General features: G+C 48.2%; 1 protein-coding gene across 2 annotated transcripts in view; it reads left to right on the forward strand.

Moving 5' to 3' along the window:
- Positions 1-24340, forward strand: part of LOC144139624 (cytochrome P450 4C1-like) — a 123599-nt gene that overhangs the window by 30915 nt on the left and 68344 nt on the right. For both annotated transcript variants that reach the window (XM_077671924.1, XM_077671927.1), the window contains 2 exons: positions 13885-14075; positions 14905-14980. In XM_077671924.1, the coding sequence (XP_077528050.1) occupies positions 13885-14075; positions 14905-14980 (267 nt within the window). The remainder of the gene's footprint in view (positions 1-13884; positions 14076-14904; positions 14981-24340) is intronic.

The following is a 24340-nucleotide window of genomic DNA, read 5'->3' on the forward strand; positions in this document are numbered from 1 at the left end:
AGGGAGCTGCCCAGTGCACGAAAACAGTCATGCTTCAAATGTCTGTCATCGAAAGAAATGCAGCTGATGTGCTGACCAAGTTCTATACACTGGAATCAATTAGAGCGAACAACACCAAGGAAGTGAAGAGCCCACATCCCACGCTGAAATTTTTCGAGAAGACCATCCGAAAAGCGGATGGGAATTAGGAGGTGGCGCTTCTCCGGAAGCCTATGTCACTACACCACAATAAGAAGACTTATTGGAGCATCTACATCACTGGACAAGGCACTTTCTAAACTCCCCAGGCTTGTGTCAGAACCACCGAGGCAGTGATCAGAAACTACGACCGGCTAGGGATAGCAGAATTTATCAAGGACGCTACGAGTGAAGCCAATGCTGTTTACTACAAGCCGCACCAGACTGTTGCACGTGACTCCCACAAGCGTTTGGTGGTTTTTGACGCCTCATTGCACAGTAACCTATCAAAATTATTCAGCAACTTTGAAAGTGGACTGAACATGAATGACAATTTAGTCGGTCTATAGGGTGTATGCACTGGGCTTTCGAACGCGCGGTGGCGACATTTGCTTGGCTGCGCCGATGCCTTATGTACAGTTGCCGTTTGCTGCGCAGGCCGCGTGTTTGCCGATGCGAAATGTGGTTTGCAGTGCTGTGTTGGCAAGAACATTCGCGTGGATGGTGTTTTAAATGCAGAGCATTTCTTAGCCTCGCCTGTTCCTGCGTCGGACGGTGTCGACAGTTTCGCGTCCGCAGCAGGTGCGCCTCTCCTTCCCTCCTCTCTCTCAACAGCAGCTGGCGCGCGCATGCGTCGTAGTCAGCCCGTTCGCTCCGTCGCGGTCTCGGCCTAACAGGTGCGTGATAGCAGCGCGGTGGGTCGTGGAAGGGCGCGCGCTGCTTGCGCATGCGCGCTCTCCCCCCCCGTACTGCTCTCCCTCTACTGCGCGCGCTGCAAATATAGCGGCTAGCGGTCGCTCGTGTTTCAGTCACTGCGTTGCTCCTTCCTTCCTTGGTTGACGCTCGTGCCCACGTTTACTCGTGTCTGCTACTCCAGCATCACGGAAGAAGCGATGAAAGCAACACTGCCTTCAATCAGTACTGAGGCCCCAATGCTCTGCATTTACTCGTGTTCCCCTCGCGGGAAGGCGCGGGAATTTTTTTTCTGCGTGATTCGTGGGTTTGCGAATGCCTTATCACAAATAGCAGTCAGCATTGTTTTCGCTTCGAAAGTCCAGATTGCGCTGTTCACGCTTCCTACAACCGCAGACCCGAAGCAGGCCGCACGACGAAAGCGTGCACTTTTTTTCTTTTTCTCTTTCTTTTTTTTTGCTGTTTTGAAGCGAAGGCCAGAGCAGTGCTTTGGTCTGACTTCATGCGATGAATTCGCAAAGAAGTAGTCAAAGATGGGTCTAAGCAGGACCGAATCTGTTGCACCTGTTTCATTTCAGGTGGAACGACGGGCATCAAAGGTTTCACCTCGCGTCTCGTCACATGCTTGAAACATTACGCAGTGGTCTCCGCACAGCTGTCAGTGCGTGTCCAACGGTTGGACAAGCGCGGATAATGTAGTCCGCTTTGCGCTATTTCGGTGTGATTCCCGTGGGCTGATTTTCTTATTTTTGGGTTGCTTCAAACGACCGCGGATCGAGTCAGGAATACTCCTCTACCCAAGGCCGCGACAATATTTGATGTGGTGTTGGCGAGTGAGACGAGGCGCTGGCTTCACCGTGCCACCCAGGCCTGCTGCATGCTTCTCGGGGAGTATGAGAGACGCTCAGATGCTCCAACGACAGTCTTCTGGTGTGTTGAACGCATAATTGTCCTCCACCTAAGCTCCAAATGAAGGTGCGAAATTACGCAGATGTTCTGGGTGGAAACGATCGCGAGATACTTACGAGATAAAATTAGGTGTGGTGGCGTCGACAAAATTCCACCTATAATTTTCAAGTGATTTTTTTCGATGTAGGCAAAGTAGAAATTATAAGCAGAACAAGACTATGGAACCCGCTTTGAATACTTCAAAAACAGCAGAGACAGGTGATAAACAAGACCGTTGTCACTCCATACGTCTTCACCACTGCAGTTTTTGAAGTAGGGTAGTCAAATTGAGTACCCAACGTCCACATCTAGTGCATTAATACAGAACACGCTTGATCATTAGAGAACAGTTGAAGACGACAAAAGAGTTGGATGCCCACAATTGCCTGACAAGCGGCATTTCATGTACCCGCATTCACCTCTAAACACTCCAAGTAGGACAGGCTGCGGCTGGGTGCCCAGTTGGGAACAGTGCAGTCCGGAATTTCAAAGCAAAAACAATGCTCACTACTCCTTGCGACAAAATGTTTGCAAATCAACGAATCACGATGAAAATAACACCGTCCACACGAACGTTTTGGCCAACACCCTGCTGCAAACGACGTTTCGCATCGGGAAACGTGCTGCCTGCACGACAGAATGCAACCCTGCATATGGCGTCGGTGCCGTCACGCAGGTAGCGCTGTCGCGCGGTGGAAAGCTCAGTGCACACACCCTATTGCTGAACTTCTGGAGTCACCAAGTGGCGCTGGTTGTGGATATCAAACAAGCATTTTTAAAGATTGGCGTAAGACCGGTGGACAGAGATGAATTGCGTTTTCTGTGTTATCAAGCAGCACAAAAACCGAGTGAACCACTTCGACTTGCTGCATGACCCGTGTCACTTTTGCAACGACGGCTAACCCAATTCTACTTTCCACAACCCTTCAGCAACTTTTAAAGAAACAGGAAGAGCAGTATCCTCAAAATTCGAGTCATACACGGATGAATTGTTTACGGAAGCTGAAAGTGAGAAAGCTGCAGTGAAGCTCTACAACAACGCAACTGAAATGTTTGAAGCAGTAAAAATGAAACTAGACAAATGGTCGCCCAGCATCAAAATGCTACACCAGCGATTTCAGCATGACTCCTGGGCCACCATGCATCTTGGTTATTTGTCAGGAGTGCTCAAGGTTTTGCCTTCGTGGCAGAGAACCATCCAGAAAGTGGCCCATGCTACGCACAACGGCATGGATATGTGACCCACTGGCGTGGCTTACTCCCTTCATCGTCCATGCCAAGGTCCTGCTCCATGAATTGGGGCATAAAAAACATTGACTGGGACGCTACCTGACGACATCACGGCGGCCTGGAAGGTGTAGCTAGACAGACTCCAATATTTCCCCAAGGTTCAAATACTCCGGTACTACAGGTCGCAAACAAATGGAGGTAGGATGGACTGCCTTCACATTTTCGCCGATGCCAGTCCTCTGGCATATGGAGCGGTTGCCTACCTGACACTGGAGGGTGAAAACGGTACAAGTTTGACAATTCTGGTAAGCAAGTCAAGGGGGGCGTCAGGAAAGGAAATTACTCCGGCGAGGCTGGAATTGATGACATGCCGGCTTGCTGGTCGATTGCGGAGCTCTCTCAACACCACTCTATTGGATTCATGCAAATGTTGACCGTTGGAAGCAGTTCACGCGCAACTCAGTCACTCAAAGTCGACACTTTGCGTACAAGTTCGTATGTAGACATTATCCAGGAAAAGAAAATCCAGTGGATCTTCCAGCACGTGGGATCCCAGCCACGCAGCTGGCCACAAACGTGCTGTAGTGGGGCGGAACACTGGATTAGTCCGGCAGACATGGAGTGGGCCCGAGTAGTTCCGAAAGCAACATACTGTGAAATCTAACTAGCTAGGGAAAACGAAGAAAACAAGATCATTGCCAGTGGCGACATCACCAACTGCTGAGTCGGGTGTGATTTATTTGAAACACTACTGCAAATTCTCAAAGCTAATCAGAGTCACGGCATGGGTTTTTCGGCTCATTGATAGAACCAAACGACAAAGCAACAAATTGGGACCCCTCATATCCGACGAGCTTAATCAAGCTGAGCAATACGGGATACATTGGGAGCAAAAATAGGGATTCTCAAAAGGAGTCGCGTGTGTCGCCCATGGAACACGAATTACCCTGACCCAGCTTTAAGAATTTTCGCTGATGATTGACAGTGTTGGCATATTAAGAGTTGAGGGAAGGCCACAGAGTAGCCAACTTTGGTGTGGCTCAAAGCAAACAACAATAACAAAAGTGTAAATGTGAATTTGAAAAGGTTTATGGTAGAAATCATTTTGATAACATGGTATGTAAACACCACCTACAGGGATCTGTCATGACTGCATGTTACATTAACAATAACCATGTGATTCATGAGTGAAATAACTTTTTCGAATAATGGTGCATGAAAGCGTTAACTTAACTTAGTGCCTATACGCGGCATGCATAAACAAGTGACGGCTGCAAGTGAACTAAATGACCACGAAAATTGAAGTTTGTCCAAAACGGGAACATCTCCAATGAAGCACACGTCATGTAACCACGGCAGTACTGAACGTGAGAAAAACAGCCTGGACACACACTGCAGTTGCTGCTCAAACAAAGCACAGTTGCCACCACATCACGCGGCCACTAGAATAGGCGAACTAGCGGAGCACTCACGTCGCTGGTTTGGGAACGCTGCAGTCCACCAGAGGCACCAAAACACTAGGAACACCCCCACATTTTAAAACGCAGAAAAACCATCAAACATCACTACCACGTGCGCAGGTATACACAAGGAAAATGACGTAAAAGGTGCATCTTTCGGGTGCGATGTGTTTCCTGCAGTATCGGAGATTGCGGCGCCGTTGCTTCACACAAACAATAAACTCTGGGAAAACTGCGACGTACCACACACGTCAATCGCATTGTGATGTATTTTGGTGCACAGCGCTGATGGTGAGAGCTGAGCTTCCACACATCAAACGTAAACAACAGCACGGCGCACACATCTGATATCAAAACGCTGCACTCCACACAAGCGCTGACCGGCACTGCGCGTTGCTTCCACTCACAGTGACCGTATTTTGAACATTTTCAATGATCCAAGCACGGAGACAGACCTTGATAGCTCGGAGCACGTTTAGGAGCTCGCGAAAGCCGGGCCACGATGAATCGGACTTAGCGGTCGTCTCGCGCTGGCGAACGTGTCGTAATGCGAGTGCCGTCCACTCTTGGTGAGAGCCGTCGACGCTTGGTGAGAACACGGCGCAGCGTGGCCGTGTTCTGCGGAGGGCCAGCGCCCAAGCCGCTGCTGCGCAGCGAAGATAACCGGCGGTCTTGGAGGCGGGGATTCGTGTTGGTGTGAAGCACGCCTAACTCCCGGGATGCTTGCAGTAAGCTTGTAGTAGAGACTAGAACTAGAAGCGTAGCTTATTTAGTGGCTCAAGTTTGTAGCATCTTAGCATGCCGCAACCACGTCGCGGGACAGCGGACTTCACTCACTGTGGCACGTTGTTTAGTTTCTGCTTACGACAACTGAGCGCTTCCTCTTTTCAGCGCCACGACACCAGTTAAACGCAAGTATTGTTGCAAACGTTTCAGGACTGGCTTGGTTTGATTGAATGAGAGGCGCTCTAGAGGAGGGCTCCGTATAATTTCGGTCACAAGGATTTATTTAGTGCGCACTCGCATTATGCAGCACATGGGCGTCCATGCATTCCGCCTGCACGAAATTTTGCCCACAGCGGCTGGGTTGCAATCCCGTGAATTTGGTCTCGACGTCTGTTGGCTCTTTTCATACATACGAATATCGTCCATCGTCGAGACGGTTCAAGCAGTCGCCCAGCAAGCGGGTCTCGCCACCCATCACGATCATCCTACTCTCCGGCAGAGTCCTAGACTGGACCCACTTCTAGTATGCTGCATTATAATGCATATATCATTGGTTGCGCTGCCTACCTAGCTAGTTATTGGGAGACAGCGGTCCTACATTTTATTGCCATATTCTACGTATCCTATTTTCTGGTCCGACCCGTACTTCCTCGCAATGGGTCTACGCGAGTAATGAAGCCTTGGTCAACAGTTCCATGCTCCACAATTGGTAAACAGCTTGTCTGTTCCTGAGGTCCAGAACTTCTGCATTCTTCACTTTAGCATCCCGAAACGCATGGCGTAGCCAAACGCCGCCAACTGAAAAATCATCAGTATGTTCAATATGTTTTCAATGTGCTTAGTAATGGAAGCAATGCTTTACATAAAAAGAAACACTTCCATTGTCGACTGAACATATTCTGATTGTTTTCATATTTACGACATTTGTTGTCGATTTCCTTGAGTTCGTTGATCCCATTTGAAATCGCATCGAGCAATCCGCGAGCCCCTTCGAGCTAGACTGAGCACATGAACACTGCAATAAAAAAAAAAAAAAAGCGAGCCCGACACCATATCCGGGCATATGGCCATCTGCTTTAGAGAGCACACGCGGGAAATAGAGCTTTGCTCCGTGACCCTCGTTACTTCTAGGGTGCTGTCAAGTCCTGATAATGGTCGGCCGCGGTGGCTCGGTGGTTAGCGTGCTTAGCTATGCTGAGTCGGGAGACCCATTTGCGATCCCAGTAAGAGGCGCCGCGTGTTTAAATAGGGGCGAAGTGCAAGAATGCACGTTTGCTGCGCGATAACAGTTAACGTTAAATAGCCTCGGGTGGTTATCCGGAGCCCCCCCTACAGCGTCTTCATAGCCAGAGTCGTCTTGCGGCGTTAAACACAATAACCCGAACTAAGTCATTCCTGAAATGTTTGCAACAATCTTGCATTTAACGGGGGTCGTGGCGCTGAAAAGAGGAAACGCTCAGTTGTCGTAAGCAGAAACTACATAACGAGCCACAGTGAGTGAAGTGCGCTTTCCCGCAACTCGGTCGAGGCGTGCTAAACGCAGAACCGGAATTTTTTCGGGTTCGTTTCGGGTTCGGGTTCAAGCCTTTCCGGTTCAGTTCCAGTTAAGTTCCGGAGCACCAGTCCATTCCGTTTCGAACCGGTTCAAACGGGTTTAACGGGTTCGGAGAAATAAAAAAACCGGCGTTTTTTTTTTTGTGTTTAAATATTTTTAGTGCTGCGTTTTCGTTCCTGTGTCCATTCGCTGTAAAAACAAATTCTAATTGTAGGTTTCTCTGCGCAAATGTTTTGACTTTGCAAACTTGAATGTTTTCCGTGTGAGGACAATGATTATAACTAACTGAACTGAAATAAAAGGTTCGCAAGGACACTTAAGGCTGCTTGTGTCTGCTACTCTTTACTATGTGTATTACGCATTACTCTTTGTTACCGCCAGTTTATTTTATAATATTTTGTATAATATTTTGGCGTAGTTCATTTACGTAATTGAATTTATTTTATTCTGGCTCATAAACCAGAAGTTCAATACCCCGCGGTTGTTTTGTCGAGGAAAAAAAAAAAAGCTGACGATTGAAATACTCCCTAATGCGAAATTTAAGCGCAGCACGAACTGCAATCTTCTGGGCGACGGCGCATAGCTGCTGCGTCTCAGGAAGTGATCGAGTCATCAGCGAACGAGTGGTGGTGCGCGCTAGCGTTATATCGTAGCGCGTTGCCGCCGGACAGCATGTCTCGCGCGACCTCGGCTAACGCCCTCCCCCTCACACTTTCTCCGTACTTTCATCCTCCGCCTTCCTGCTAGCTGTATCTTCGATGGCCTTTTCGTGCTCCCGGTTACAACAAGGCCGACGCTGAGGGGCTACGCGAAACCACAAGAGCGGGTGCTTAAGAGCTGCGCTCTAAATCATGACTACGAAGTCGCCGCGGTGCCGCCTTGTGATGCACTCCCCTTGCCGACCAATGACGGGCCTCACCTCACCTCCAAATTATGCATCCTAGCCGCAGTCTTCTGGCAAGCAGGCATGTAGCCTTCTGGCCAGGGAGCAGCGCCCCAGTACCACCGACGCCAGCACCCCCCCCCCCCCTTCCCCTCCCAATTGTCGCGTCCTCTCCTGAATCTTCTGGCAATGAACAGCCTGTCTGCAGGCTGCCCATTGCCCGGTCAGTCCACTAAGCAGACGACACTTTCGTCCACCATCGTTCTTTGGTAGCACCGAGTGTCACCGTAGTGCGGCTTTGCGACCCCCCCCCCCCCTTCATTGGGTGTGTCGTTATGGGCTTCCCCTAGTCTCCAAGTCACGCGTCTCCACCAAAAGCTTCTGCTGGCAATAGGGCAGCCTCTGTGGAGGACAGGCAACTCCTCTGGGTAACAAAGAGCCCGCCCCGGCCGCCATCTCTTTTGGTAACATCCAATGTCTACACAATATACATGTACGCGCACACGCACACGCATTTTCGCACAGTGAGGCAAAAAAAATTTCACCATGGGAACCCTGAGTTGTATGCGAAGCAGCCACGGGGTCGACTCAAGTTTCCATTAGTTTTCAGTTCGTCGTTTCCTGTAAGTTGAGGTTCGTAGCTACCGTTATAAATGCCCGTGGCACTCATCGCGGCGTTGCGGGAGGAGAATGAGGAGAGCGGAGCTCGCGCGCGCGTCATTTAGTCTCCCCTTCCGAATAAAGAATTATAATAATAATACCACGGAGCTTCAGTGGCGCCCCGAGCGGAGTATGCAGCGGTTACCGTCGCGCCTCTAACCCTAAGCTGCTTCGCATTATCGCACGTGGAGCTGCATGCAGGTGTTGCCATTCGTTGCGCAATCCCAGAGGTGAGAGGAGCTTCGGAGAGGAGAGGAGGAATGCTGGAGAGGAGAGGAGCGTCAGAGAGGAGAAGAGGAGTGCCGGAGAGGAGAGGAGATGAGACAAGGAGAGGAGGGGGAGGAGGATGCGCAGGCGCAGTGGGGGTGTGGACGCCGCACAACGGCGGGGGGAACAGGCGCGACCATAAGCTGCTTCGCATCTAAACTTTTCATCTACCTAAAGGTCCAACGGCATCAGTGGGGGCCATGAAGCTTCGCTTTAAAATTGGGCTCTGAGACTAATTTGATATTTTATTGCGAGAAATGTATACTTTTGTAAGCGACAAAACGTTTTTGGCGAAATTTACACCAGGCTTAAATTCAGCGTAAATATACGAATTGCCTCTCATGAATATTTTCGTAGATATACGCCGCTAAAGTTGACCAAGGCGCGCGGGCAGGTAGCGACGGGGGTCCACCTTGTCGAGTTTCAATCTTTTTCCAGTAAGAGAAAATTTTTCCCAGGAAAAATATTGGCGAGTCTGAGCATTAGAGTAATGCCTGAGGGAATGATATAAACAAATTTCAAGCAAATTAAAGAGGTCGATCAGGCACCCTTCGTTCGTTGTTATCTTAAATCACGCGGGGACTGAATTAACGCGGTTTTACGGTATGCTTGTCTTGAAAACCCTTGGATGACTATAAAATATGCATTCGGGATATATTTATTAACTTCTATGCGACGTGTCATCCTACGCTAGAAACAACGTAACAGCGCAATACATGTGCAAAGAAAAATATTTTATAGCATTCAGGTGGTTGTCATATTTTGGGCGCAACAAAATTTTCTGACTGGTCGAGAGGGGGAAGGCCGCGAAATTTACAAATGCCAAGGAGCCCCCAAAATATCCACCTTAACCGGCCCGCTAATTCGCTTAAAATTGACATTAGCTCACCCAATCATGTCACTAATAGACCACAGATACCCGCTAATCCGCCTTAATCGTCTTTAATCCATACGTCCTTTAATTTTAATGTCGAGCAAATTCAAGATGATTGAAAATGCTGTCGCTTCTGCTGCTGAGCACGAGGACGCGGGTTTGATTCCCGGCCACGGCGGCCGCTTTTCTGATGGAGGCGAAAGCAAAAACGCCCGTGTGTACGAGATTTCAGCTCACGTCAAAGATCCCCAGGTGTTCAAAATTAATCCGGAGCCCTCCACTACGGCGCGCCTCATCGCCTGCATTGCATCGGCGCGTTAAACCCTACAATCAATCATTCAGAAAATGCTGTCGTATCTACTTTAAAAGCGGAGTTGAGAAGGCGCCAAATAACATTTATTTTTCTAAGGGAAAGATGAGGGGAAAGGAGAGTGGGTGGTGGCCTCAGTCCAGGCCGCCTTCAGGCTCCCCAGCAGCCCTCGCCCGGGAGATCAGGTACTCCTGATCCTCGAGCTGGAAGCTGGTCAGCCTGTGCTCCCACTGCTCCAATGTAGGTGATGGAATGGGGTTGGGATGTTTGACGCACTCCCATACGAGGTGATAGGTGGTGTTTGTTGTATTGCATGTTGTGCAGTTGTAGGGAAAAACAGTTGGTGAAATATGATGTAGAATTGCCATGTTGTAGTAAGTCTGTGTTTGGATTCGGCGCCAGATTCGAGAGTCTTGTGTATTGAGTAATGGGTGAGGAGGAGGGAAGGCGCTCCCGGCGGTAATGATATAAGATGTCCATGTATGTTTTTGAGACTGAGTGGCAGGCCGAGGCGATTGGAGGTGTGTCGTCGGCCTCCCTTGGGAATGCCCGGTGTAATATGTCGCGGGCAGCGGCGTGAGCCGCCTCATTCCCGGGGAGGGCGGCGTGACCAGGCGTCCAAACAATGTGAATGGTCGGGAGAGTTTTTGTGTGTTTTAGAAGCGTGAGCGCATGCGTAGATATTCGTCCTGATAGGTAATGCCGGCACGCCTGTTGCGAGTCAGTGATGACTGTAATAATTTGCTTTTTGGTGGAGGTGGCCGCTAGGGCGATGGCTGTCTCTTCTGCGACATCGGTGTCGTTTGTTCGGTCTGTTGCAGCTGAGATTGATGTCCCTTCGGAACCCACGACCACTGCAACGTGGGCCTGGCGGTCGGGATTTCTTGCGACGTCTGTATAATAGACATCCGGGTTGTCCGTGAATTTATTGCTTAAGTATCTTGTTCTTGCCTGTCTTCTCCCTTTGTTGTATTCCGGGTGCATGTGTCTTGGAATGGGGGCTACTTTGATGTTGGTTCATACGTTTGATGGGATCCGGGTAGGCGCGTTAGATGGTGCAAGGATCGGGTAGCCCAGTTTGTCCAGAACTACGCGGCCCGTTGGAGTTAGAGCTAGTCGATTTAGTTGGCTTGCTCGTTGCGCTTCCAGAATTTCGCTCAAGGTGTTATGGAGTCCAAGCTTGAGTAGGTTGTCTGTAGGCGCAAAAGCGGGAAGTCCCAGGGCCAGCTTATACGATTTTCGAATTAGGGAATCTATTTTAGAGTGTTCCTTGGGGTGTAGTTGGACGTATGGGGTGCCGTAGGCGATGCGGTTGGTCAGCAGTGCCTGAACGATGCAGCAGGTGTCCTGTTCTTTAAGACCGCTCTGCTGGGTGCAGATCTGTCGGATCAAGTGCATCAACTGCATGACCGTGGTGTTTAGTTGTGGCAGTAAGTCGGTACCTGAGCCGTCTGCATCAAATGGTACTCCCAAAATGCGAAGTGATGTGACCTGAAGTACCGACCTCGATGCGATTCTGACGGTTGGGTCGGGCGTTGGGTTGGGTGGTCTACCTCGTGTGCGTTCCCGAAGGACCAGTAAAGCTGACTTGGTAGGGGCGCTCGCAAGACCCCGTCTTTCCAAGTACTCAGTCACGCACTCTATGGCCTGTTGAAGTCTACCCTGCTGTTCTCCCGCTGATCCCGTGTTCGTTCAGATTGTAAGATAATCAGCGTGAAAGGGGTGATGTAATTCGGGGATCTCTGAAACCTGGGAAGGCAGTTGAAGCAGGGCAATATTATATAGTAACGGAGAAATAACCAAAGTTTTTTTTTAATTGTCACACTCCCTTAGAGCAGTAAACAAAGGACACAATGTCACTGTGCAAGAAGTGCCGTTGACGTAGACGACTGCGAGTGTTTGTGGCTCACTGCTGTTTGTATATAACTGCCTATTCGAACGAGAATAAATGGAAGATATGAATTTATTGTTGATGATCCACCTGAGGGCCTTCACAAGGGGGCACGGGTATATTAAAATTACGAACACATTGTAAACATTACACAAAATTAAACACCATGTACATAGGAACCATGAAGAAAAATCCATGATATGCTGCCTCGGTATATACGTTTAACTTAACTTATTCTAAATGCAACAGAAGACTGGGAGGTCTGAGCAGTTTCTAATGCAAACTGATACTATATACGTACAACTTTACAATAAATTCAGTAATAATAAGAAGGAAACCTGATGGGTCGTGGAACTACACACTATGCAGAATATTTGGTGGTGCTGTCAGGCGAGTGGTAAAAATATCTTCAGACACGAGGTAGAGCACCATAATCAAAAACTAGAAATTACAGTTCTGAAGCCCTGGAACCGGTTCGGAACGGTTCCTTCGATTCGTTCCGGTTCCGGTTCTGCCCCAAAATGGCGAAAAAATACGGGTTCGGTTCGGTTCCGGTTCCGGGCGAAAATTCGGGTTGGGTTCCGGTTTTCCGTTCGGTTCCGGTTCCGCTCCCACTCCCTGGCTACAGGCATGCGGAGAGTTGGACGGGCTTCACAGCAAAGCAAACACGGCGCGCTCCGCCCTATCAGACGACACGAAGCCTCGCCTCCAAGCCCCCGTGCGCCTTCTCCGGTTAGCTTCGAAGCGCGGCCGCGAACTCGCGCTCAAACTTCACACGAAGGTCGCATTTTGTAGTCTATTTTGTTTGACACCGGGAAAAACGCAGGTACTCACCTGTTTATTCTGCAAATAAATAAAAACGTTTTTCGCCCATAGGAAAATGGCGGCCAATTAGGACGTGCGAGCCAGTGCAAGCTGATCTTAGAAAGACTTTAGTTTTTCTCTTTTATTTTCGTTGCTCACTCACTGGCAGCGTGGTCAGCCTCAAACCTCTTTGCCCCTTTCCTTAGAAAGTCTTTTTTGTGTGCACGTACGAACTCACCACGAGCTGTCAAAAAAAAAAAAATGCGCAGCGCTCGACAGCATAGCCGCTTACCGAACAGACAGCTGAGGGGCGCCCTTTTGTTTATTTTGTCACAGGCGCCTGTCAAGAATGGCGCACCGGCAGCCCGCGCATGCGCAGATTGCTACTGGAAGATTCCCTCGGTTCGGCCTCGGCGTCCAACATAGCCCGACACGGCCCTCCCGAGGCTCTCCCGACAGGGCCCGACAGAGCGTGTCGGACGATGTTGTGCGCTGTCGGGTGAAGAAGAAAACAGGCTTCCCTATTCCCTGGACTCTCAATGCTTCCAGTTCTGCACGCACCATTTTCTGCAAAGTCATACGCTTTTCCGTAGAATATAAATGCCATGTGAAGGGTTTATTTTACCTTGAAAACGTTTTAGCGCTATGTTGATGACGTAAATTTGGTCAATTGTTGAGCAACCTGTTCTAAATCTAGCCCCTTGTATCCGTTGTTGGAATCCTAGGCTGTTGCTTATGTGGTTACTATCACCTCTGTTACTAGCTTGCGTACAATCAAGAGTAGGCTGATGGGCCTTACGCTCTTTGACATCACTCATCCTGTAGTCAGAATCGGGTTGGCATTCCCCCAGGCTAGGGACAGCCGTTGTGTCCCCAGACATCCTGAAAATAACTTTGCAGCATTTTCTATTGCAATTGCCGCCCCCTCCTTTAGGTAATCGACGGTTATTCCGCTGTCCCTTGCAGCATTTCCTCCTCCCTTAAGGTTATCATTAGTTCTTGGTAAACTATTCGAAACAAATAGTTTACCAAGTTTAACAAATAGCTTAACGAAAAATTCGAAACAACATTTGTGTCCAATAAAACGGTCGTATTCTTTGAACTTTCACTTCTCACGTCAGTTCTAATTGCATGCCCGTTGTACTGCGTCAAAAACTTCTAAGGAAAGGGCAAGTCGTGGCACGAAACAGATTTAGTTTACATAGGCTTGCAGGCTGCAGCTATTTTTTTTTTCTTGCGAAGAAATGGCTGCAAACTTATTATATGGTCCGACCATGACGTCCGACCTCAAAAAAAGAAAAAAAAAGGCATATAATCACGAGAAGCCAACGAACGGGGCGGGGCGTCAACACTCCTGCGGCTTGAAGTAAGCGGAGAGTAATATGGTGAAAATTGTATCTGCGCAGCTTCGGAGAACGTTGGCGCCTGCACCGCAAACTTCTCACTCCGGCGTTCCACTTCCGGGTGCTGGATAAATTCCTGCCAGTTATCAACGAACAGGGCGACCGCCTGGTCGAGGAACTGAGCCACCTGGCGGACGGTAACGACGTCAACCTGTGGCCTGTGCTCTCAAAATGCACCATGGCAGCAATTTGCGGTGAGTGTTTGACCGATTATAAGGAGCAAACAACTGACTACTTTAATAAATGCTTTGTTATTATGCCTTTTTAAATACAAGAACGACGACATGTAGAGGCCTGCCTTTCATTCTGAGTTTGACAAGCATGTTCTGTTTCTCGGTATTTATTTCCCTATACTGCCAGCAGCCGGTCCTGCTCTAGGCTCACAAGCAATATCAGACGCACTCGACATGAACCTCGCAGCACTGACCGATGGAATAATGAAGGCAAACTACGCCAAAAAATATAGTATAGAGAGAGGACATAAGAGGCATAGAAAGGGTAACAAATATGTTGTTAAACACGTGGTGTCAACTCCAGCTGCATAATGAAATTCGCAACAGTCCGTGTCATTGTAAGCCAGGTGCCCACAACGGCACAGGATGACCTTCGGTGTGAATTTCTGGCCTCTGTGACATGCTTTAAATAATATATTTCTTTTTGGTTGCATTCAGCTTCTTGTTGGATGCTCTGAGAGAGTGTCATCCCAGTGTTCGGTTCCCAAACAACATCCAGCAGTTTTTACACGCCAAACGTTTTCGGGTTACTCGTCCAAGATTTAAGAAAAGCCGAACACTTCGTGCACGCAAGGCTCAGCAAATCCGAATATAAAAAATTAATGGATTATATCGAAGGTGCCTACAATCACGAAGAACGAGAGCTCTACTGGGAGAACATTATAATTTTCCCGCTGCACTTCTTTCTCCTTTTTATATAAAGAATTCATTTAGAGAGGATATACACACATTTATTTTTATATGGAGAATTCTCCCTTACATAACAACACGCACTCTTTTCTTTGGACAGAGACTGCGATGGGACTGAAGCTTCACTCTGCGGAGAAAACCAGTGAAGTGTCTGCATATGCAAAGGACTTGGAAGTGTGAGTACAGCACTCATTAATTCCATAACAGTCGGTTATGCACAAGAAAGTCAAACAGCGTGGGAATACCTGTGGTCGCAGGTTTCATGCTAAGGTTTGATCGAGAACACGAGAGAATTGTGTTGGAGTTTTAATTGGTCTTCTCTATTCTACTTATAACTTCCACGCATTTCTTTTACTACTTATATTTCAATGCGCATCATATACTCCGTGCATCAACCTTACGTGTTACCGAACCGCCTTCTTTGTCCACAAAGGAGAAAAAGTAGACACGAAGCCAATTGGTCGACAGGCCGTTCACGGTAGAAACAATCCTCGGACATCGGTCCCTACCGTCAAATTCACATAAGGCGACAAAATCCCCTCGTTTTTTGAACGATACACGTTTACACGAACGTCTTTAGTGCCAAAAGAAAGGAGCATGAGTGCACGCGTTTGACGTTCCCATCTTCTTAGCCTTCCCCCTCTTTATCGCCTGAACCGCACTTCCGCAGTGCATGGTAGCGAACCAGGCTATTCACCTGATTAACCTCCCCGCCTTTCCATTTGGTTTTAAAGCCAAGATTTCTAAGGCTCTCTGATGGCGTATGTCGCGTCGAAAACGCATGTGGGTGAAGTGAACGAAAAAAAAAACGCTTCCCGTGGTCGGAATAGAACCTTAGTACCCCGCGTTATGAAATGAAGCCGACGTGTATCCGATTGCGCCATTCCGCCACGGTGGAGGCACTTTGGATTTGGAGAGGGATGCATGGACGTACAAAATTAGACAGAAAAATCATGCACCCCTCTGTCTAACAAATACGATAGTTGCTCACGAAGCCTTCTTCTCGCGAAATCAAATTGCGAAGGGTCAAAGTGAAAGCCACTGCGGTTAAAAGTCCAAACTGTGTACGAGTCAAAGTCCAAACCGTCTGCGAGTCAAAGTCTAAACTCAGATACCCAAGGAGTCTCTCACGAGAAAGCGCCGCGTTCAACTATCGTCGTCGTTAGACGAAAGTGAGCATGATTTTTTTTATCCTCCGCCCCCACAAAGCTATTAAGTGTAGCAAGAATCCTATATGCCCTGTTTTTGTTCGCTATAAGCGCCTCGAATTAAGGCAGTGACCAAAAAACAAAATGAGTGCATGACATGCCGTTGCCCTTTTTGAGGAGAGGGACGATGGATGGATAATTGTTTTTCCCAAGTAGAGACAGCCGTAAATCATCCGACAGAATAAGGAGCGCAATCATGATAAGCTCCTCAAAAAAGACATTGGCACGCCATTCTGCTTCTCTGCCTTCTTATCCGCCCCTTTGTCTTATAAACAGAGGCCTCCCAATCCTCATGAAAGTTGCAGATGGGCACAGTAGTGCGTCATTTCGCTGTACAGGTTAATGAGGATGTAGAGCGCGAACTAAGCACAAGTCGCCACCGGGAGGTAGCTCAGTTCGAGAAACGTTTGTAATGTCTCGGACAGCGAGTACACGGCCCTTAGCTCCGTGCGTCGATCCGCGCTGACACCGAGATAACTGAGCTGGCGGTGATAGTAGACCTGCCATGCAAGTTGCAACCACGGTACGGCTTGTACGACTTGTACGGCGGGCAATACAGACCTACTCCCCAAGTGAAGAGGCCATGGTCAACGAACGAAACCATGGGAAAGCAAGCCCCAGTAGACAGCGTGAGGTGCCTACACTTTCCACAATGAAAAGGTGGAGTTTTCAGAAGGCCCCCCTTTAAGGCTGGCAGTGTCCGTGCGGTTCAGCAGCACCAAGACAATGGGTTCCGACCTGCCGTTGACGTTTAAAATGAATGAAGAGGGGCACTACTCGATAGCAGGGAGCAGGCCCATGAGCCTGTACAGAGTTGCGTACACGGAGAGGGAGTACGTAGAACCTTCGTAGTTGAAGGCAACTGCGGAGTTCTGTGTACAGCACAGGGAGGACCAGGCGAGTTTTTTATGGCTGCAAATCATGAAAAACTGAGCCCCTAATCACAGTATCCTCAAGGGTGGATAGGCAAGTAAGCTTAAAAATTCTCGCCAGGAAGTCGCAGTGGGCATTTATAAATAAAATGCGCTATGATGCAGAAGAAGTGAGCTTTCTATAGTGAGCTTTCACAGCGAATGCCGAGAAAGATGAGGGGCAGCTGCTGGACCCAGCTAATTGATGAGGCATAGGTGGTTTCTATGAAAGCACTGTACCCATAGGTCGGCAGGCTGACTCACGCCCCCCTCACTACTCATGAGTGAGTGGTGAGTGAGATTGTGTGATTGTAGGGTTTAACGCGCCGATGCAACGCAGGTGATGAGGCGCGCCGTAGTGGAGGGCTCCGGATTAATTTTGACCACCTGGGGATCTTTAATGTGCGCCGAAATCGAGCCTCGCCATCGTATTGGACTGCTGAGTGCGAGTGCGACTGAGTGAGCCCCACGCGCAGTGAGCCTCACTCACCACTCGCGAGTGCGAGATCAACTCGCGGGGAGCCCCCCTTACCACTCGCGAGTGCACTCGCGCTACTCGCGCCATTTGCGGGGCTTACTGCGGCGAGCACCACTACTGCGCTTGTGCTCGCTGTTGGCAATTCGTCGCAGGAGCCGCTCGCTGTGGTGGTTGTTAATGGCGGGATTTCGTTTAGCTTCGGAAATATGTCGTCACTGAGCTCCTGCTATGGGGAACCCTAGAATTAATTCTCTGGTGTCGTGTTGACTTAGGAATATGATTTGAATGGCCTTCTGACGCTGTAATGCACTAATACTGTTCGGTTTCGGTTTCATGACTCATGAAGGGTCTGCTGCACACACTCGCGCGCGAGAGGAGATGACAAGTGGCTAGCGCGAACGAGAGTGAGTGCGAAAGGTGACGACGAATGGTGAACGTGAGTGAGTGCGAGTGGTGATGGCGAGTGGTTAGCGCAAGCGCGAGTGAGTGCGAGTGGTGACAGCGACCGTTGGGCGTGAGCGCAAGTGAGTGCGAGTGGTCGCGTCGAGTGGTGAGTGTGAGCGCGAGTGGTGGAGGGCGCGTAGTGAGCGTGAGGTGAGTGAGTGCGTACGTGAGGAAAATATATTTTTCTGTGTGAATGTGAGTGAGTGGGGCCCAGTTTTTCCGAGGTATGACTGTACCAGTTTGTTTCCATGTGGTATAGACAGCGTTGCTTGATATCGGTCAGATGTTCTCGCATACTCTCTTTATTTTAATGCGAGAGGGTCACTTGAGTCTTGGAGATATTTTTTGTGGGCGCTAGGCATCGAGCGCTACCGTGGTCCTCAGACGCGCATATCAGGCGTCCGCGGAAACACGCCATCACCTGAAAGCACGAATTGCAACGCATGTGCCCGCGTGCAGCTAGAATCGCGTAAAAAATGGCAAGAAAACCTAGGGACTATATAACCAATGCTTTGATTACGAACAGAAATGATCGAAAGTGTGTCTTAATTAGCAAATAAATACAGTAGATAACATCAAATTAGACAATTTTTCAAAGCACATTTATTTTGTATTTCCCGCGTGCGGTTTCCTCAGCCGGCTCCGCCTCATGAACTATAGACGGCGCCACGCGGCCGAAGGGTGGCCTCCAAACACGCTCGCAGAATAAACAATCCGAAACGCTCCGGACCCAGACACTCAGCACGCCTTGACGACGAGAGCGAGTACTGCCAGCAGAAACTAAGGTATCCGGCGAATCCGACGCCTTGCATACGCTGGGGTTTGTAACATAACTTAGCTCGTTTGAATAAACATTTGTTCAATCACTCACCAAGACTCCGTAGCCGAACGCCCTCCGCCCATATCTTATGTCAGACTAGCGTAGATGTGTTCTCTTTTCTTACTCTTTTGCACTCCCATTATTAACACAATAGCCTTAAACTAAGAACCGAAGAAGCACTTCTTTCTTCAAGGACACTTTGAAGAAAATATGCCCCTAAGCCGCGTGAACGCCATTCGTCAAGACATAAAAGGTAGTATATAGGCCTCCATGCATGTAGATTCCTCTAATTCCCCTAGATTTGTTTCAAGGATTCGCAAAATTTGAGAATCCAGGCCATTTATTTGTGCAGTTTACTGCAGCTCCAGAGAGAGAGAGAGAGAGAGAGAGAGGAACGTTTATTTCCTGAAAAACTAGCTAGGACTTGGTCCTTGCCGGTCCGAGGTGGTCCAGAAAACTTCTGGCGGTGGCTGCCCTCTTCGCCCGGTTCACCAGAACCTTCTGGCTCTCCGGAACGTTGTCGGCGAGCAGTTGCCTACCCCTTTTCAGCGGTTTCATGTTCACCGTTTGTATGAGCGCCCGACAGTTTTTCTTTTGAGGTAGAGGCATTATCTGGAGATAGTCAGTCGGAGTTGTGCTTGGTTATCGACAGGTGGGTCTGGGTGGTGGACCTCGCAAGGGCACTCCAGGATCATGTGTATCAAGGTGCGAGGTATGTGGCAGTAAGGGAAGAGATACGGAAATTGCGTGGGGTAGATGCGGTTCATAATTATTCCTTGTGTTTGGAGGCGGCACAGATTGCGGTTTCTTCCTTGGTGAGATCGGGGTGTGGTGGGTGATCTCTCCTCCGTGCAAGTCGGCAAGCCTGCAATAAGTCTGTATAGATGGTAGGTATGTCTGCTGAGCCCGTTGCGGCACGGGTGTTGGGTGGCAGGAAGGCCCAAGAGAAGAAAAAAATAAAGGGAGCTCACACTAACGCGTAACACGTGAAGGTCGCGAAGCTGTACGCAACCGTCACAACCATCACGAAAGTGTAAGTCCACGATTGCAGCGATTCGCTTCTCCTTCGCTGCCGAAACAACGTATTTACGCCATCATTGTTGGTATAAGTGTGAGATTCTTTCATTTTGTTGGAAGTGATAACCACTGGACATCACCTTGGAGGGGCGTACGCTATGACGTGTCTTTCTCGTTCCGAGCGAGTGTTGCCACGATTACGGCAAACGCTGCAGTTTTCTTCCCAGTCTTGGACAATCTTCCTAAGTGGTTGCACACTTTTACAAGAAGACGGCGCACGGTGCGCCGTCTTTTATTACGTTCTTTTCGCGTGTCCGTCTCTGTTATCGTAACAAGCGCAACGTACCTTCAAGAGCATGTTACACCAACTAGCCTAACATCAAACTTTACTGAACTTTCTAAGTAGGTATGCTTGACAAGGCAAACATGCGCCGGGGACGCTGGACGGTCGCCGCGAGGAACAGACGCCCAAGCGCTCGGCATTTTCTTGGCTGGGCGGTCGCCGCAACCTTGGCCAATCTCCCTAATGCTTGGCTTGGCTTGAAAAACGTGCGCAGGGGACGCTGGGCGGTCGTCTCGAGGCAGGCACACATGAGCCCTAGGCAATATCTTGGTTTTGTTAACTGCCGGGCGGTCGCTGCGAGGCTCGCTTTCACGTGCTCGAGCTCGGCAATTTCTTGGTATTTTTAACTGCGGACACGAAGAAGTACGATTTGCTAAACAGCTTCGCTGTTGAAAGATTGGCCGCGTATTTGGTCACTTCGCTGCAAATATCGTCGAAAGACGACAGTCTTCTGCGGTTCCTGCCACGTAAACATCGCTCTTCTCTTTTGCGGCCAGCTCTCACGCTCTTCCTCCTCCCGTATCGGTCCTCCCACTATAAATACAGTGGAGGTTGGCTGAATTTCATTCAATTTTGCCGTGTTCCACTGTTCGCGCCATCTACTGGAACCCTTTGTTACTTCGAACTTGGAACACTGCCGCGAGGGAGTGCCGCGAGCGCTTCTTGTATTTTGAGGCCAAATCATTTTTTCAAGGGGTATTTTTCCTTGATATCGCAAAACCCAAGCAGCCATGTATACTTAATTACAAGAAAAATGCAGATATTCCTTATGTATCCATGTCTTGCTCAAGTATGCCTAATGTTTCTTTTCTGCTCGACAATGTTGGCAAGTATGAACATTTACACCAGACTTAGTAGTTAAGAAATGCTCTGCCTATAAAAAACGTCCTGTTGAATAATTTTTTCGGCCACATTTTTTTGTCCAGGTTCTTGGCCTCTTTTTTTGTCACGTGGCTGAATCTAGGGACAGCAGATAGACAGATAAAAATTTTCGCGTTTAAGCAGCCCAAGAAAGACTACGGTCTTCACAAATGCAAGGAAATAGCGGCCCTCCGGCTAATTAAGCTGGGTACTGATGTGTGCTTGACTATTCCGCTGTGCGCTGATATTCGAGCTATCTATTACGAACCTGCAACGACTGCACATCTAATTTATTGGAGAATACTGCTGCACCATTCAGCGCTATACTGCAAATGACCACTTTCACAGAATTAATTTATTGTTTCTTTAGGTTACCAAAGAAATGTGGCGTTAGAGCACTGAGTACGCGTTTGCTGGTAACAAAACTCGACCTTTGCTACTTGGGTACATGCATTGCCCTTTCCGTACCACAATATTCTGGTTAAGCTTTACCACAATGCGCTCTATTGACCAATCCGTGCAGCTAGCAACGAAACATCGGCGAATGACGATGTCAAGCATACGATTCGATTCAAATGTTAAATCTCCTCTGCGGCACCCAGCAGTGATCGCATGACGTTCTGCATTCCGCTGTGCCACAGCGCATATTTGCCAAATTCTTGTTGACAGCACTGATTGATCACACGAGTGCATTGTGGTAAGCTGAACCACGCGATTGCCTTAAAATGCGATACATACATGTATAAATACATACATAGTACATACATAAACATACATACATACATACATGCACACATACCTACATACATACATACATAAACACACACATACACACATACATGCATGCATGCATGCATACATACATACATACATACATACATACATACATACATACATACATACATACATACATACATACATACATACATACATACATACATACATACATACATACATACATACATATATACATACGTACATACATACATACATAAACACACACATACATACCACAGTGTTGTACACGTTCCTCTAAAACAGGAACGAAAGCTCGTTCCTCGTTCCTTCCCAATTTTGAAACGAATTACCGTTACAAGTTCATTTATTGCAAAAGGAACGCGTTCCAGTTCCACTTCGAAAATTGGAACGCGTCGTTACATTAACGTTACATTTCATTTCTTAAATTAAAATAGGGTGTCGAATAATCCTGAGCGAAATAAAGTAAGAAATGCAAAACTCACACCGAACTACGTATATTATGCGACTAGGAACACCGCCGGCAGCACATTATCTGGAGATAAAAAGAATCCAAAGAAACGCTTATAAACAATTTTTTTTAGGGAGCACCGAACAAACTCCAGACACGTCTAACTGCGATTCTGGTGCTTGTCTATTATGGGTGCAACACCTACGGCACTTTCCACTTCGGTCTTACAAATGCGGAGTAAGGTTACTGCGCTTCAGATTCCTCACTTGCAGGGACATAATTAAATTTCTTGCATAAGAAACTGTGTCGAAAGGAACAATATATAGGTGTTTAATGAATGGTTATTCAATATTGCAGTTTATTTAAATGCCTTACAGGCTCTTTGCAGGGAATTGAGTAAGTGGGTTACAAAAGTCAAGCTTTGAGGATCATACAGCCCAAATTGGCGAGTAACAAAACACAGCAAAACAAGTAATGGCTACGAGGTTCGCAATACAAGTTTAAGTCGGAAGACGATAACAAGAAAAATAAAAAGTCAACAGCGTGGTCACACATGAAATCTACACGCAAGAATTACAAAGTATACCGAAAACAATCAGAGTAGTAGATGAAGGAAACAAGCAAAGATCGCCAAATTTGTCGACGCGACGCACAAATCAGTGGCTGTGGTTAGAAATACGCATAAGGGAAAAGCACAGGAAATAACGCGGAGCCTAATCACGTGCGTAAAAAAATCACTTACGCTATAAAAAAATCAAAGCACAGGTTGCAACCGACCAACTAAAGCAACCATAAACGTTGGCCACGTTTGGGTGGCCTCTCTCAGGTAGTGTCCATACGGCACGAGCCAAAATTATGCCCAACAATGACGAAATTCCTATCCTTTGTCAAAATGAAGCGCTCAATACAAAAGAGCCTGGCACTCCCATCGACCCATTCCCGCCAGATCGGCGACAGACCACCTCGTGAGGAACTGTGCGCGTACTCTGTAACTTCGAACATTATACCATCCCTAAACACTGCGGCAAACTCAGCCCTATTGATAGCCGGTGACCCTTCGAATGACCTCACAGCGCGCGCAACTTCCACGACAACAACGCACCCCAGCCTCGCGCGCACTAATGCGGTAAGTACCCCTGACAATATACAAATACCGTGGTTTCACAAGGGACCTGCAGCGCCGCTCGGACTTGGAACAATTCTATCTGTCAGGCACGTGTCCTGGCATCTCCAGACAAACGAAGAAAGCTGAAAAGCATACTCGCGGCTGCGTTATCCACCCGTCGAACGCCGCATAAGCTCAAGCGGCCAGAAAGCAATTACAAGCTGCGGCACACTGTGTGGTTATTCTTTCGCCTTTGACTATCACGGAAACACGTTTCGCTGAAGGGTGCGGGCAAATTGGCCAGCTTGTAGGAAGAGAAACACAGTAGAGACTTGTGCGTTTTTGTACTCGAGCCTTGGCATCAAAAACGGCCAAATCCAAGCAATGTAACGTTTGCAGAAGGAACGTCGTTCCTGCCGTTCCTCCATTTACCTAACGAGTTACCGTTACAGTTCCACCAACACTTAATGGAACGGTGGCCCTCCCCCGCTCCTCCAAAAAGGAACTGCAGGTTTTCCCGCTCAATTTAATCCAATCACCATACAATTTAAACCAAGCGCCAGCCAATTTAATCCAACTGCCATCTAATGTAATCCAAACGCCATCGAATTTAATCCAGGTGCCAGCGAATTTAATCCAAGTGTCAACCATTTTAATCTGCTGTCGGAAGGTTGCTTAGGGGTGTTTTTCGCGGAATTAGGCGCAGCTTTGCGGGCTTTCAGGCGCGGGGTGTGATGAAAAAATGGTGTTGCTTGATGCCTTACGTCCAAAATATCATAAGCGCGCATCTTAATAGACATTTACTAACATCCGCAGACGAGCAGAGCGGTCTCGTTTGATCCATTAGTGGCGTGTGGTGGTCTGCGAGTTCGTTAGAAGTATCGTCTGCTCCGGTATTGTTACGCCACCAGACTTGCTAGCGTAGTGTAACTCGCGTCAGAAGTATCGTCTGCTCCTCGTGTAACAATGCTTTAAACATTTTGTTTGTAAAAACTCATTAATGCTTCTTCTTCAGCGTTTAGCAATATTTCCAAATTATAATATTTTCTGCGAAATCATCAGAAATATCGCCTGCTGGCGACATAAGTGTCGTCTGCTCGCGTACAAATACGCTGGCAAATCTGCTGGGGTAACAATACGCG

This window comes from Haemaphysalis longicornis, unplaced genomic scaffold (assembly GCF_048455015.1).
Source record: "Haemaphysalis longicornis isolate Haplotype H1 unplaced genomic scaffold, Haemaphysalis longicornis Haplotype H1 scaffold_1, whole genome shotgun sequence".
Lineage (NCBI taxonomy): Eukaryota > Metazoa > Arthropoda > Arachnida > Ixodida > Ixodidae > Haemaphysalis > Haemaphysalis longicornis.